At 47.2% G+C, this 17,057-nt stretch overlaps 2 protein-coding genes across 4 annotated transcripts in view; one reads left to right on the forward strand and one right to left on the reverse strand.

The window, feature by feature from the left end:
• Positions 1-17,057, reverse strand: part of LOC125710089 (fibroin heavy chain-like) — a 576,413-nt gene that overhangs the window by 405,209 nt on the left and 154,147 nt on the right. The window lies entirely within an intron of this gene.
• The window catches only part of LOC125710090 (receptor tyrosine-protein kinase erbB-4-like), a 226,808-nt gene that overhangs the window by 194,415 nt on the left and 15,336 nt on the right, over positions 1-17,057 (forward strand). For all 3 annotated transcript variants that reach the window (XM_048979325.1, XM_048979327.1, XM_048979326.1), the window contains exon 20: positions 1,449-1,634. In XM_048979325.1, coding sequence (XP_048835282.1) covers positions 1,449-1,634 — 186 coding nt within the window. The remainder of the gene's footprint in view (positions 1-1,448; positions 1,635-17,057) is intronic.

Genomic DNA, 17,057 nt, shown 5'->3' on the forward strand with positions numbered 1-17,057 from the left:
TTAGTATGTGCGAGGCTGTAGCTTACCCACTCACCATGCAAGAATCGTCCTGCCATGAAATATGCAGTAAGCATGCTGCTTTCTAACAGAAAGTTTTAGGTTCAAGTCCTGAGATGGTTTTGTACCCATGGACATAAATTACAGGGGGGGTTTGCCCCCTCAATAATCAAAACTGGCCAATACAACACCCCCCCTCCCCGCCCCGCGAATAATCAAAAAATAGGTGGAGACTTCAACTCCCCCAATCTTCAACCCAAAGTTACACCCTAGTCTGTATCCTCTGCTTAAACAATTCATGAAGCACAATACATTAAACTGGTGAATCATCCCCGGATAAAAACATTAAGCACTGGCTGTGACACAGGTCAGCTGTGACAGAGGTCAGCTGTGACACAGGTCAACGCTTTGAATTATTCTCTCAACGACTCCAAAATATTTTCTCAGAACCATATTTTATTCCTTTCTTTCCATATACTTGCAAAGTCACGCCACTTTCTTGGGTGGGATCGCAGTGCTTTTAGGAGGCTTCAGATGCACCTCGGCTATCAGCACAGCTGTCGACGCCCTCTGGTCAGTCTCAGAAGGACTCGGCTTTTCTTGCTTGATCTGGACTGTGAGGAGATCCGCTGCCCAACACAAACACACAGCCCAGCTCCATCATTAATCCAGGACTGAAGGCCTTTGTTCCATCACGCCAGCTCCCACGAAAGACTGCTTTTTGTGTTTGATGGAGGGTTAAAGTGTCCTGTCTGGCTTTGGCTCACATTTTCTCAAACCCCTGTCCAACCAAGCTTCCTGGAGCTGCGTCCCTCTGCTCCACATGACGACCCGCACTCACGTTTACTGTTTATTTTTGTTTCCACATCAGTGTATATATCCAGCGGAGTGTGTTAATGCTTTTGTTTATGTTTGTTTGTGTTTGGATTAGTGTGTGAGCACACTGGTGGCAGTGTTGTGTCTGGCAGATCTTATTTGATGGATTTCCACTGAGTTCTTCTGGTTTTTAGGAGCACATTGTAATGAGGATCTAATTTGATATCTGAAATGCCAGAGACTGCTTCTACAGGTTTTCCCACTAAATTTTTACTATACAATTTACATGAAATGAAGACTGTGATTGTAATTAATGCATAATGTTATGGGGAAATTTTAAAAGCCTGGCTTTGGTTTATATTTTTTGCCACTTGTTTTTCAAGAAAAAAAAAATGGTATCGATTTTTCAGGGGAGCAGAATTTCAATAAATCTGACCCCTGTTTATTGAATTGTTTGAGTAAAGGGTTTAATAGCTGCAACTGAGTGACAATCTTCACAGCATCAAGTACGAGGGCTGGGATGCCGTGATTCATGGAACCCAATGCCGTCCCTCAACAGCGTGGTGATGTTTCATAGGAATGCTGAGGAAAATGTATGCAGGCCCCAATGTGACTTCCCTCTCCCTGCCCGGCAGGAGGCCTTGATTATGGCCAGCGTGGATCACCCCCACCTGGCCCGACTCCTGGGTGTGTGTCTGAGCCCCGCCGTGCAGCTGGTCACGCAGCTGCTGCCACACGGCTGCCTACTGGACTACGTGCGTGAGCACAAGGACCACATTGGATCCCAGCTGCTGCTCAACTGGTGTGTCCAGATAGCCAAGGTATGGTGACCATGGGTGGGAGTCACGTGACTTCTTCCAAGGGGGGGCGTTGGGTTGAGATGAGGTGGATCATCTGTTATTCAGTTGGTGGTCATAGCTTAGTCAAGAAGGTCATGTGACTTCAAGTCTTTGCCAGGAACATGAGACATTTCAACAGGTGTTTTCCAAAAGCTGCGTTAACACTGTCTATGAAAATAATGTAATGGATATAATGGTCCAACCACGTAGGAGTATTGCTATATATTGCTACGTAAGTATAAAAGGTTATATCGAGCAATGTTTCCCAAACCAGTCCTGGGGAATCCCCAAACAGTCTACTGGGGTGGAGGAAGCAAAAATGTGGACTGTCTGGGAGTCCCTGAGAACCAAAGTGGGGATGTGGACAAAATGAACACCTAACAATATGTTAATATCCAGGCAGAGCCACTCTAGGCCTTCAGAACAGCTTCAGTCTTTTTTTGGAATGCTACCATACAAATCCTGTCCTGTGTTTAGCGGGACATTGAACAAGTCACCAGGTCTTTCTGGGACAAAGCACCTGGAAATCCAATAAACCATTTTTTTCTTCTGCAGAATTTTACGTAGATGTTTAGATGTGGTGATCAGAAGGAAAACGAGAGGCATCCGCCTTCGCACTGGTGTTCATGAACTCCCCTGTGATTTCACAGTGTGCATACGGGCATTATCACCTTGGAGTATCATGAAGGAGCAGTGATTGGGCCATATGGTCCATTATACAACTATGCAGGGCAATAATCAGATCTAATGACTCCTAAGAGGTGGCTGGCACAGCAGCAGACACTGAGGTTTGAAGCGGTTCTTCGCCTTTCTCCAAATCTAAACCCATCAAGATGCAAGAATACAGTGAACAGTGACTCATCAAATGACTCATCAAATGACTCGGTCCTCCTTTGTTCCATCGCTCTGGGGTTTGTGCCCCTAACCCCAGGTTATGCAGGTTATACATTGACCTACACTGCTTCCAGTGGCAGCCCTGCCATAAATTCCTGCTTTGAGAAGCTTGGAACATGCAAGTTTTACCGAGACTCGGTCACAAAGGTGCTGATTCAGATTCATGGTCCTTTCTTGAGACCAATTTTTAGCACCCGTCCCGTAAAGTGTCTCCCCGTCGGTTATCTTTGACTTACGACCCCATTGACTTACGACCCCATGTCCACGTGTGCTGTATTCGCTCCTGACTTCTGAGAACATCCCCCTTGAAATCATTTAGCCTCTTTGGAACCCTATTAGCTGCCTCGTGTTACTTTGGTACCTGATTGTCAGGCCACTTTTAAAGCTGACACAATTACTGCTAATTGCCATTCAGCCTCATAGGGCTTAGCTTGGTAGTTGTGTTTGTAATTGTGATTTATTTACTTCAGAAATAGAGCTTGTTTTCATCTGGTCTTTTTGTTATTTTCTCCACCCCCTGTATACGTGAGCAGTAGCTTATGGATTCTTAACATCTGTAGCGTTTCCTCCATAGCATGGAGGTATTTGGTTAAATGGTCATTTTCTGATATTTTGCATCTCCATAAATTTCACCTGAAAAAGATGTTTCATTCCCCAGGTGATTGATTTATAGGTGTAGTGCTCACAGACATCACTAATATATCAGACAGCAGCATCTCTACCAAAGGCAAAATTGCCAGTTGCTTTATTATTTTACGTGCTAGCATGAACCCTATATTCATTAGCTGGCCATTCACCATGTCAGGTTATCTTGTTTTGAATAGATAATGTGTGTGTCTGGTATTTATTTAACTAGGTGTAGATCTTGTATGCAGATCACTGTGTAAATTCATCAAATATGATTTATTTTCAGGCAAGGACAGAAATCCAAATAATGTATTCAGTGGGTCTGTTCATCATATATTAATGTATTAGGAATAAGCACCTGCACCTTACTGTCAGTTGCTGTTTGTCATGAGTTCTGGTCATACAATAGTATGTGTTTTTTGGCTCTGTTGAATAAGAGGGCCTCATGCTGAGGTGGGCCCTTGTCTGGCCTCTGGGTGTGGACCACGGTGGGAACCTCCTGCCTTCCTGCGGCCTCCTGCAGAAGGAGCCTGCGGCTCCACGCTGTTTGCTTTGACACTGGGACTCCCTGCTGTGAAAGACTGTGAGGGTGTTGCATATCAAAGAGTGCAAGGTGCTTTAGGTTGGTCTCCAACCAGGGGCACCATCTCAGGTACACACACTATGTAAATGCACACATGCCTAGATAGTACTGATGGAGGACAGTACTGACAGTAGACGGTACTGATGGTGGACAGTACTTACAATAGATGGTGCTGATGTTGGATAGTACTGACAGTAGATGGTAGTGATGGTGGACAGTACTGACAGCAGATGGTACTGATGGAGGACAGTACTGACAGTAGACGGTGCTGATGTTGGACAGTACTGACAGCATATGGTAATGATGGTGGACAGTACTGACAGCAGATGGTACTGATGGTGGACAGTACTGATAGTAGACAGTGCTGATGGAGGACAGTACTGACAGTAGACAGTGCTGATGTTGGACAGTACTGACACCAGATGGTGCTGATGTTGGACAGTACTGACAGTAGATGGTGCTGATGGAGGACAGTACTGACAGTATATGGTGCTGATGGAGGACAGTACTGACAGTAGATGGTGCTGATGGTGGAGAGTACTGACAGTAGATGGTGCTAACATTGGACAGTACTGACAGCAGATGGTAGTGATAGTGGACAATACTGACAGTAGATGGTGCTGATGGAGGACAGTACTGACAGTAGACGGTGCTGATTTTGGACAGTACTGACAGTAGATGGTAGTGATGGAGGACAGTACTGGCAGCAGATGGTCTTGGTGTTAGATGGTACTGAAATGGTAGTCCTAGTGGTAAATGGTAACTCATCGGCTGCATAAGACCAGCCCTGTGTTACCAGCTTTGTTTTTTCCAAAGTTATGAGTGTTTCTGGTGTTTCTCTGCATTCCTTTTCATCTGAACTTTTGATTGCCTTCTGCGCAGTTATACTCTTCAGATAAAGATAGCAGATTAGGCTAGTTGTTTATTATTGCTTGAGGATAACGCTGCAGAAAGTAGCAATGCCCTTTGATGCTTCAAGGTTTTGCTTCCTTGCTTGAAATCTGAGGAACGTCTAAACTTTGTGAAATTCTGACAAGTTTAGCACAACATGCAAACTTGATGCTAACGCCTGCTGCTCGCAGTGACGACAGCGAGCGGTCAAACGCAGGCCCGAAGGGAGCAGAGCGAGCGCCCCGCTGAAGCGCCGCGATTGTGTTTGATCTCAATCCTTCAACAGTTAAGCCCTCAATCCTGCAAAAGAACCACATCAGTGATTCTGTGGCGGTACAGCCCTTTTCACACTTATAAATTATGAAATGGATAATGGAACGGATATGATAAATAAAGCATTTATTTTCTGGGCAATGCAGTAAACATTCATTTCAGTCTGCAATGCAGCGACACCTCAGTCATTTACTATAATGGCAGGTAAGTATGACTTGTGAATACAATTTACTTCAGCAAAGAATATGGGGGAAAATGAGAAATTTCCCTCTATTAATTACGAGTGGACAAACTTAATACCCTGGATTGTGTGAACAGCATACCGGGCTGCGCTCCATTTGTATGTATCGTATAGCATGTAACATTACTGCTGATAGCCAGGAGCCCATGCAAACCGAAGCAAACTGCATATTAAATTGATTTGAAAGTGCAATATTTATGACAAGACTCATCCGCCTTGAGGCTTTCCCCCCGCCCCTCAGGTGGTAGACCAGGTTTCAGGGACTTTCCAAGACATCCTCTAGGCAAGGGGTGGGAGTTTGTTGCCAAGTCTCGGACAAGGGCACAACTGGCATTTATTTTTCGTTCAACTATTTGCACGTACAATCCCAAGGCTGCTGCCGACTGCCATTCCTATCACGGAATTCACAAGTCACCATAGGAGCTGATTGCATCATGGACTCATTCTCATTTATGGCACCAGATCCAGTTGTTGTCTGTTGTAAAACAAAGGATAACTTATTAAAAATTATGTATTTTGTTTATGTCCCTGAGAAGAACAAGGTCAACATAACGTCAGCTAAGAAACAGACCAGTATTAAAGTTTAGATGTAGTGGTCTGTTTAGAGAAAAACCGTAACATTATTTGGGTTTTAGTCTGTTGAAGGGCCTGCTTTGGGATTGTTTTCAGTTTCGGATTGCAGCCAGTGGCATGGACAGAATATCCTAAGCTAGTAAACATGCTCAGGTCATTATACTAAAGAACACAAAGTTTTCTCTTATTAGGATTCTGCCTCTGTATGAAGTTACCATTCGCCTCTGAATGATGTCGCTGTTGCTAGACGTCCTTTGAAATGATGTTATTACTTCTCTGTAGTCTCCGAATGATGTCACCAGATTCTAAAAGAATGATGTCATTCAGGGGGGTTTTTTTTGCCTCTGAAAAGCCTCACTATGACACGACTTGCGTCTAAGTGATGTCATGATCAAAGATTGCCTCTGAACGGTATACATGTACCCCCCGCTGCCTCTGACTGATATTACATTGAGCTGGTCGGCTGCCTCTCGCTCCATTCGCTGTATGCAGGTTGGCAAGGTGAAGGTGACAGGCAGCGTGTCTGAGCAGAAGGGACACAATTGTAATGGCTGTCATTAATCAAGCACTGAGGTTCTGGAGAGCCGCTCCGGACGGGTCTAGCGCTACCCGCAACAGCGGCAGCTTCCCAGAAACACCTTGCTTTGTCAGCCGCGTTTCCCAGGAAAGGCCTTAGTGCAGAGGATCTGGCTTCTGTTTACATTCATTTTATGGTTTCTGGGTGCAGAGGACCTACTGTCAAACAGCTTTGGAGGAGATAATTCATCCTTAAATCATGGTCCAGCACAGAATATATGTATACAAATTCAGTAACAATGACTATTACTGTCCTCTCACCAATAATAACTGGCCAAATGTAGATGTATTTATAAGTAAATTGGCTGTGCATTTTCTCTGTGCCTCAAAGGCATTGACAAGACAAGCACAATGGATCCTAGACGATGCCAATTGCAATCCAAGGAACCAGTCCTGGCTCCTTTACATCATTCTTCCACAAAATAATTGAGCGTGGGACTCGATTTAGCGAGCAGATACATCAATTAATTGCGTGCTGACAGCCTTGGGAATCCTAGTGGTCCATCACCTCACTTGCTTATCACCTTTTCCTTAAACCACGCTGATGTCCTACCTCTGAGGACCACCGTGATCTGACGAGGCGCTCAGAGTGACTCAGAGAAAGGCGGAAGTGACGGACAATTGCTTACCCCACTATGAACGTCAAAAACTTCCATGGCAAATAGGATTTGCAGTAAGAATAATCTAGAAGAACGTCCAAAAGAAGGTGACTTCATGTGTTCCACATGCCTGAGGGTGTTTATCATATTCCAATCCAAATAAAAAGGTGTGGTAACTGATTAGTGTGTGAATTGGGCAATGGTACAATGCACCGTCATTAGTTATATTCTGTTTTTCCACTGTATTTCGTTTGTATTTAGTCTCAAAAGACAATAGCTGATAAAGCTTATGCTATTTTGGAAAGCCTCATGCAGCCTCAGGTAGGGACCCTCTTGCTTAGCGAACATAATCACCCTCAGGCCCATGACTCCCATCCCAAACCCCCCCCCCCCCCACACACACACACACACACACCAGCCCAGTTTCATTGGTCAATCTCTATTCAACCACCTTCATAACCGATAATACTGATATTTTGCCATTAACACGTTGCTGCCGTACATAACAGTCTATGAAGAACATGGTTTGCAGTGCTACACTGTTTTGTATTTCTATGAAATCATCATATTTTGCTTGGAGCAATTACAGTTTGAGGAAGGGGTTAAGGCATGGCTCTTATTCTCTTTATGGGAAGTCATGAGTCATAATTCAGTTAGCCAGTTGCTCTGTTTTACCATCTCTTAGGTTAAAGAACTGCAGGGTGAAGAAAATCTCTCATGGTCCCAGAGGTGCCCATGGTGCAGCGGGTCATCGCAGCACTCTTAGGGGCTTCTTCAAGCCTCTCCGCAAACGTATAACAAACAGCTTTTAGCCAGTGGGGAGGTTAGCCCGGGCCTTTCCTTTGTGATTTTGTTTCGTTTCGCTGGCAGTTCCATTGTACTCGAAAGCCCCTCCTTCTCTTTCTACTTTTACTGAAAATCTAATTATTTTTATGTAGCAGATTTAAGAAGTAGATTTAGGGCAAATATAGGAACAGCATCATGGCAGACGGAGCGGGTAACGCGATATGATTTCTGAACTTGGAAAGATAAAAACTGAAAGCGGATGAGGAGAAGAAACCAAAAGTTAACCTCAGAGAGGTATAAGTTAAAAAACGGCGAGTTTTTGTTTTATGAGGAGAAAATTTGGCAGTGGGTCTAAGCTGTAATGACGGCACTTCCAGCCAAGATGTTTAAAGGGTTGCAAGTGAACCTTCGGATCAGTAGGTTGCAGGTTCTCGTCCTAGCTGTAAGGAATGGAACGGTGCCAGGGAAAGTCGATAAGCTTTAAGCTTGTTAGACATTCTGCTCAGCAGCGATGCCTGCGAGAAAGAGGAAGCGGTTGCTCTCAGAACCGCTGCCCCAGGAGAGATAGCTGTCCGGGTGTGAAACCTTCAAACGGTTAAGCAGACGGCCAAGCGGATGCGGGCGCTGTCTAGAGGCCCGTTTGCGGTCCATCATCCAATTTATAAATGAACCAGTGGGGGGGGTGGGGGGGGTGGCCGGGGCTCCCTTCATTTTCGATTATCAGATGTCAAAATCGCCCCCCCGATAGACAGAACTTTTAACGGCGTCGACCCCAGCTGAACGGCGAACGCTGGGAGGGACCGCCGTGACCCAAAACACCAGCGGCGGCGGAGATGGAAATGAAAGCAGACGTTTGTGGCATGGCCTTCGGAGATCGGGGATGACGACTCAGACAAACTCGCCACACGTGGCCATGAATTTGGGGGGGGGGGCGGGCGACTCCATCAATGATTTCCCCCGGGACGGTTTCTCCGGTGTCGTGGCCAATTAGAGGAAGCGTCTTTGTGTTTTATGTATTCTGTTGCGGGAGGGTGACGCAAAAAGCCATGTTTGTTTTTTTGACATTTACGTCGCCCCCCCACCGTGACATTTTTCAGTCCTGGAGCTGCAGGCGGTGGGGTGGAAACCTGGCCAGTGACGATCGTAGCCACGCCAGACAAATGTCAGCACCTAATGGAGCTGAGGGGAAGTCCCCCTATTCGTCCCCCCCCCCCCCCCCCAGCACCAGTTAGCAGTGTGTTTTAATACACTAAAAGGAGAAGATGGAGGAAAACATGCTGCGTGAATGGGGTGCTGTGTGGCAAAGGGAAGCTCACAAAACTGTTTTGTGGATGATTTTTCCTGTGCCCTTAGGAAACATTATGTAGCACTACAGGAAATCAAGGACAGAAGAGAGTCTGGGCCTGGAGCGATGTCACCTCGCGGCTGCGGGGCTCTGTGCATGCGCCCGCGGGCATGCGCGTGTGCGTGCGTGCGTGTGTGTGCGTGTGTGTGTGTATTTGTGTCTCTGTGTCTATGTGGATTTCCTGCAGGCACTCCCGCCTTCCCACAATGCTCGTGCACATTGTTCAGATGAATCGGTAATTCTATTAGGCATGCATAACCTGTGAATATGTATGCAGCGTTCTTCACTGTAAATGTGCATTTCATGCAAAGAAAATAAATATATATATATATATTTATTTATTTATATGTGTGTGTGTGTGTGTGGGTGTGTATAGAATGATATACTGTATATATATGTATAATATATATGTACATATATCCATAGTGTTCCTCTCTGTCCTAACCAGCTGTTTTACTGTATCCCCTAAACCTACTTTGTAGCTATTGAAAAGATCAGGGGGTAAGTCAAGTTTACCTGGGGCGTGATTGTATTTATTTATTTATATATATTTTGAAGGAGGTTTGGCATCGGGACTCGGTATTCTCACAGTATTCCCTTTAATCGTGTCTGGGTGAGCCCCCGCGCTGCAGTGCTGCGTGTTTATTAACGCCGGCATGCCAAATGCAGCAGTCGTCATGCTGACTGCATGGGCAATAGGAGCGGTGCTGATTCGCAGGGGGTACACCGAGAGGGGGGCCATTGTGGGGCCAGCCACAGCAGCGTTTCCTCATGGGGCGTACTGTTCTGGGGTGTGCCCAGTCAGACAGGGAGCCCCCTGCCCCCCGGTGTGTTTGTAAGGGGGTTACAGTTTACAGCCCCCCTCCCCGGCTGACCGGATGCCACACGGCTGGAGTTAGCACTCATTACAGCTCGCAATCCCCAGGGGGGTCATGGGAGAGCCGGTAGCGGGGGGGGGGTGGGGTGGTGGCTGTAAATGAAGAGAAAGTGTAGCCAGCAAGGGACGGAGAGACATAAAAGCGTCTGAGACAGAAGGTTTGGCTCAGCGTGGCGCCCGGCAGTGTGTGTGCGGGTTCTCCGCACTCACCCATTTACGCCGCTCACACGAGAATAAAAGCAGGTGCATCACAACACCGGAAATGCTGCAGAATTGCTGCTCGGACAGAATCGTTTACGGAGGGACTGAAGCTGTTTTTTACTGAGATGGTTTCTATTGAGCCTCTGAACCACAGATTGGTGTTTATGTGTATGCGTGTCTGGGACTATGCATTTATAAAGCTATCATTATACATATCTAGTTAAGGAAGGACTGCGCTGGAGAGTGCTGGACTTCTGCATAGATTAAAGGTGTTTGATTCCTATAGATGCATTCAACAGAGTCTTGTCTGTTAAGAGTGCATCAAATATATCTCTGGTATACTTCGCAGAGCCAGGGCGAGCCTGGAATCCGTGATTGCTAGTGACCCTCCTATCAACTAGCGCCCTGTACATCTCTGCGTCTCCATCTCGTGCTTCGGCATTTAAGGAGCCCCAATGCCTTTGATCGGCTTCTCCGGGTTCCTTCTTCGGAATTACGGGGAAACGCAAATTATTTTGAGTCGCGTCTGATGGCGGGCTCACGGTGTAACCGTTTCATTTATAACATTTCGTCGACGACGGTACAGCACAGAGAAGCGAGGTCCCGCTTTGTGAGCGCGTAGGAGGTGTAATTAAAAAGAGAAGCGGAAGGTGCCTGCTTAGGAGGAAAATACAAGATGAGCTCTTGTTGATATGAAGGAATCTGATGATATCCAGGGTAAATCTGTGGCTTGTGAGGAAGATCTAACCTTTCCGCACAATGTAGGTCACATTGGACTGGCAGCCAGAATCCTGCGCTTGTGGGGACTGGAAGGAGGCAGATTGACCCCCATCCACCATCGCCGGCACCACCAGCTCCACCACCCCAGGCTTCTCGCTCCCCACAGTGCCGATAATTAGGCGATCCTCCCCGCAACGTGCGACAGAGACGTTCGGGGCTTCACCTGGAGGAGGTGGAGGCAGGTCACGCCCCCCCTCCCTGCCAAAGCATTATCAGGTCCATCTGGTACTCTTTGGCTGTGCCAAGGCCAAGGCTTGTCCTCTAGGACAAGGTCACGGGTCGCCTTATTCCATGGGTCAAGGCGTCCAAGAGTCCCTCCCACCCCAGACTGTAAGGCGGGGGTGTCCATCTCTCCCAGGGTTTGAAACATTTGCATTGCTTTTTAAAAGGCCCTTACACAGTATATAGTCTGTTCAGCATGAATCCAGTCTTAGAGTTTTGAAGTATTTGTGATTTGTACCTTTCTCTCCGTACCAGAATAAGCCTACCCGCCCCTGCCCTCCATCTCTTGGGTTGGGTTGTGCGTTCCGTTGATGTTTTCCTTCTCCACACCATGCTGAGTTGGCCCTGGAACGTGACGGACAGGCTGGCGTCCGCACAAATTACACCTCATCGCTCATGTACCCCGACCCTCTCCCCACCATCGGTAGATTATGAGTCATGCAGGGACTCTGCAGCATGCCACAAGCTTGAACCCAAATGTGCTGTTATTCTCTCTCTCTCTCTCTCTCTCTCTCTCTCTCTCTCTCTCGCTCTCTCTCGCACACCCTACCGTAGAAACTCCAAAACAAATTACCCACCATGGCATAGAGCCCACGCCCCATGCCAGCTGACCGTGTCACATCTCCTGGAGACGCATTGTGGTCGCTGTGTTATTGTTTCTCCAGGGCTGTTGGCAGAAGCCCCTCAACCTGCCCCTCACTCGCTGCCCGTCCTGCACGCCACCTGCTAATGACACGATTGGGCCAAAGCTCCGCCCCGGTGCCCGCCCCGGGTGCCCGCCCCACGCCCACTTAAACCCTCCGCCATCACATGCTATATGTTCAGCCGCTTGAAGCTGACCGTTTATAAAGCGTCTCGCTGCTAGTAAGCTGACAGTCAGCTCTTCAGCATTCAGAATATTGAAAACGACTTGTGGTTTTTACTCCAGCATATGTTAACAGAGCAATTCATGGTAATTACTTGGCTCAGGGCTACAGCAATAGACTCCCCTCAAACCTCGTATTGGCACGTTTTAGGGCCATTGGACCAGTACCCATGGGTGGCTCATCCACAGTCCTGTGTGTCAGCTCAATGTTTTGGTGTCATGTGGTTTGTGAGGCCCTGGAATGCCGATGATCCTCCCTAACTTGCAGAGCACACTGTAAGGTTCCCTACGGCAGCCTCAGTGGGTGGCTTGTGTGGACTGCATATGAGGCTGCAGTTACCACAGATTTCTCTTCTCCGATTTGGTTACTGACATGATGTCTGCCCCCCCCCCCCCCCCATCCCCGGCAGCGATTTTGATTCAGGGCTCATCTCGTGAGTGATTTGAAGTCTCCGATTTGGTCCGCAGAGCAGCGTTGACAGTCCGCTCCGCCGCAGCCGCACTTATTAATGCGTTATCAATTTGCATCTCCATGTGCAGTGCTGTGGAACCTGTGATGCGTTTCCCAATTGTTAGAATGCGATAAACAAGCGATCCTCTGTGATTTTATCAAAATAATCGCTTTATTTCAGTCTGAAAGAATTTCCGTAATGTGGCTGCAACTATGGCCAAGAAAGGAGCTTAATGAGCGGATTACTCAGCCTGGCAATCTGGTCCTGGCTGAGTCATATTGTAAATGTTTATCCCTTGGTGTTGGACATCTAATACCCCCCCCCACAACACCTCTGCAATCTTTTTTTTCCTCGTTAGCTTTCTCTCTTTCTAATTCTATCATTAGGACGTTTCCTAACCCTAACCCTAACCCCCCCCCCAGCTCACTGACATCGTTGTATGTTTTACACAAACCTTATAAATAGACGTTCCCATCTCCGGCTTTTTAAAATACACTGCTTTCATTTTAATTAGGCCCTAGCCATCAGACAGAGACAGCTTGAGCTGTTGTCCTGGTCCTCATAATACAGCCCTCCGTGAGACAGGTGTGATATTGTTCTAACAGGCCACAATGGGAGCTCTGACTCTGCTGTGACCAAGGAATGAAGGGGGGGGGGCTAATTTACCCAAATTAATGCATAGATCGGGTGTAGCAAAAGGGAACTAACTAGGGCAGGGAAAAGCACTAATCCCACATGTTCACAATCCCACATGTGAGTGGATGCACCGCATTTACTGTCACATTAAATAGATTTTTTTTTATGAAATGATACACAAGAACTTCACAACTTCAGTGGCCAAAACTCTCTCCCGTACAGATTGATGATGGATGGATGGATGGATGGATGGACAGACAGATTAAATAAACATATAGATGTTATACCTAGATTTATTATTTCTTCTCGAAAATGACATTCGTTATTTACCCAAAATATAAGGTCTTTTTGGCACACAAAACCGGAAGGTTTTGGGTTTGAGATCAGGTCTTTAACCAGTACCACCCGCTGCTTGATGCCCTGGATCACACCCAGCCTGAGATCACTGGGGCATGGACTCAGTATGGTGTTGAAAGCACGCCACAGGGACGTTTCTCAAAGATAAATTAGCAAATTAGCCGATGGCAGATCTCTACACCGAGAAGCTTGTTCCATCTCATCCCACAGATGCTCATCTGGATTCAGCCACCGGTAACTAGCCAGGCCGTGTTCCCAGGAACTAATACCTGGACATGACTGGCTTATTGGAGTCTCCTGAAAGAAGCCATTTGTTTATGGATGCGTTGGTGCCAGGAAAGGATGCATGGAATGCATCATCATCGATGTCCGACTATTCAACATGTGCCATGAAAATACATCATCGCTGCACCCCCCTGTCACAGTCAGGCACAGCAGCATGGAACTATGGAGTGTTTCTTCTATATCCTGCTCCTCTAGGAAACATAAACCCGGCACATTGTTCTCAGTCCTTTGGCATTTCCCGTTTTATTCAACAGGGAGGAGAGCCACTCCGGTCAGCGGCTGCTGTGCCCTTTTTGCGACAGGGTTTGGCGAGGTGACCGTAGCAACCTGCATCTTTATGGACTTTTCGGTACTTGGCCTGTCTGACTGTAGCCCATCTGCTTCCCCATCAGACTCCGTTGGCCTTTATGATTAACCGACCACAGAAGTGCCAGAGACCGGATGTTTTTTAGTTGACAAGCCATTCCTCCGTGCACCCCAGACACTGCAGTCCATGAGCACCCCAGCAGGGGGCGCTGTTTATAAAAGACTCATTCCAGCACACGGGGCGACAGTCACCGCGCTACATTCGAAGTCGCTCAGATCTTTTCCCTCGCCTGTTCTCCCTCTGAATCCCTGGGTGCCTGCATACCTGCTTTAAATAGCGTGGTCTGAAGACATAGTGCTGTCACTGACTGAACTGGCTGGCTTTTACCCAATAATAGCCCCCGTCTGTGTATGTGTGACCTTATGACTGGGGGGGCACAGAGATGTGTCACTGAATACAGCAACAGGAATTTGTAATTTATTCGCGTATACTCTCCAGATACTGGGATATTTTGAAACCTCTGAAAAGTTACCAATGTCAAATCAATACCGTCTGATTTTTTCCTGTGTATGTGTAGTGTAGTGTTTTAATCTGGCAGATTCTATATTTGCTTGCATGTTGTGTAAGCGTAAGCATTAAATGATCTCAGTGCAGATGGACAAAGGTTGTATCAGATCATTGAAGATCTTTAGATAATGTACTTTTCGCAGTATCAGCTTTGGGGAGAAGTGCTTCGTTAGAGATCATGTACAGTAATTTACTGGCGTGCAAAGCTATGTTTCTGTGTGCTGTGCACCTAGATGAAGGCAGTACAGCCTTGTTGGAGAACATATGACGAGGGCCAATAAGAGCTGGAGCTGCAGGTGTGCATTTCATAAACGCTCTGCTCACTGGCGGTCGAAGCCCATGTGGCTCAACACCCCCCACCCCCAAGCTGTGGGTAAAAGTTATCAACCGGGGGGTGAGGCTGGTTTGGCACTCAGAGATTGCTAACTCCCCCCCCCCCCCCCCAGCCTTCTCACAGGGCCGGGAAGCGAGGCACCAAGAATGCGACAGAGAGGTTGGGTTCTATGCCAGTAGCGGGCGGCCCTGCCTCTCATATGTCTCTGCGACTTGGTTACCCCGCTCACAGATTTACTTCAGCCCAAACACCCCGTAAGTCTCTCGTAAGTTGCATTTAATCACCTCAGAACAAAGTATACATAAATTTACTATATTTGTTATAGATTTCTAATTATTTTTAAGTAAAAGTTGAGGATAAACATTGTGCATCGCCGGCTCCATGTGGCTTATTGTAATCAACATCTCTATTGATCGGCTGCCCAGTCTCCAGAAGTAATCTGTTTTAAATACACTTCCAGCAGTGTAAGATAGGCCCTGTGTCTTCTCCCTTTGTAATTGTGTTGGCGGGGGGCCAAAGCAAGCTGCAGCCAGGGAGAAGAGTGTTTAGTGTGCTCTCAGCTCTCAGATGGAACTGGTTAGGCGCAGGCCGCGTGCATACTCGCCTGCTACTGCCTGTGAGTGACAAACCAGGGGCAGATGAATGGGTGGGGCCAAGCTGGCCGGTTGCCGGGCACCACCCCCCCCCCCCATGGGCATCCCCCCCACCTCAATAAATAGAAATGGCTTCAGAAGGTGGGCCTCACTTTGCCTGATTTTTCTTTAATTGCTTACACCAGAAGCAGGATGCTGGGATCGTGTTTCTCTCCCAAAGCACCTCACAACGCTGAGGGATGGCGCCCCCCCAAGAAATGAAAGCGGGAGGGCGAGCGCCTGGCAGCTGCTCGCCAGAGAGCGACGGCGCCCACGCCGTGGCCCCTCCGAAGGCCAGTGACGGATGGCTCTCCAGGGGCACGTTGGAATTGGAGCCGCGGGCTGCCAGGCGACTGCACCATCGATTTATTGTAACATTTGTCTGGGCCGGCGAAATGCCTCTAGACGGGCCGAAAAAAAAGCATTTTAACACAATCCCGTTGAGTCAGCTTTTGTCTACTCCGCTGATACATAGAGGTAAATTACCCTGGTGCTCTCGGAGCGTGTCAAAGCACGCCGATGATTGTCTGTTGTAGGACTGACTCGCCATCGACTGGAAGCAGGTCGTCCTGACAGCCAACGCACACCCAGTCTTTATTATTCCTGTCCGTATTGATTAGCCAAGACGGCGCCAACTTGTGAAGTATATCAAAATTATACTCTGAACCTGGCTCTCCTCTGTCCTGTCCAGTATGCCTGCCTCCGCCACATGGGCCCCATCCGAAACACCGTCCGCACAGTCGGTCGAAATTCTGCCTGGCTCTCCCCTTTTTCTTATCACTGTTTTTCATAATTAACATTCACTAGATGGCAAGCTATCAATTTTCTCCCTGCTTAATTGTCTTGAAAATTTCAAAAATTACATAGCGCCGTTTCGCCGACGGTGCAGGGAGCGAGATTCCGCACGGACTCGTCACGCGTTCCACCGCATGACACTGCATCACATCCTCAAGCACCCACACACCTACAAACACAACACATCTCCGTTCCATTACAGGCTACCTTCTCCAAGCATACCCCCCAAACACAGTCAGTGGCACTATTTTGAAATTGTCCACTTAGGTGTCCAAGGATCTTGTTCACATTATTCAATACAAACAAGCTTGTAAATAAGGATTTAGCATGTGGTAAAATTACAGTGACCCCTGTAGGCTGGCAGTAAACAACTTATGTGCATACCTCTTGAGATTGCAAGGTGCTCTTAACAAGATTTAATAAAAAATATATATATTTTTATCCTAAAGGAAGGGTAAGTAGGTGTTTCTGTTCATGGCTGAAGTAAGAGGCATGCTGGGATACTGGCAGTGTTCATTAGCATACCCGGCCAAACACAGTGGCATTTTTTGAATTCATCCTTTTCAGAATAGGTGTCCCAGAGTCTATTCTATGTTATTCAGAACACACAAGGCTTGAATATAAGGACCTACAGCAGCAAAATTACAGTGACCCCTGTAGGCTGGGAGTGGAACAACAACACATGTCCTTCATGGTAGTGTACTGTC

Source organism: Brienomyrus brachyistius, chromosome 16 (assembly GCF_023856365.1).
Source record: "Brienomyrus brachyistius isolate T26 chromosome 16, BBRACH_0.4, whole genome shotgun sequence".
NCBI lineage: Eukaryota > Metazoa > Chordata > Actinopteri > Osteoglossiformes > Mormyridae > Brienomyrus > Brienomyrus brachyistius.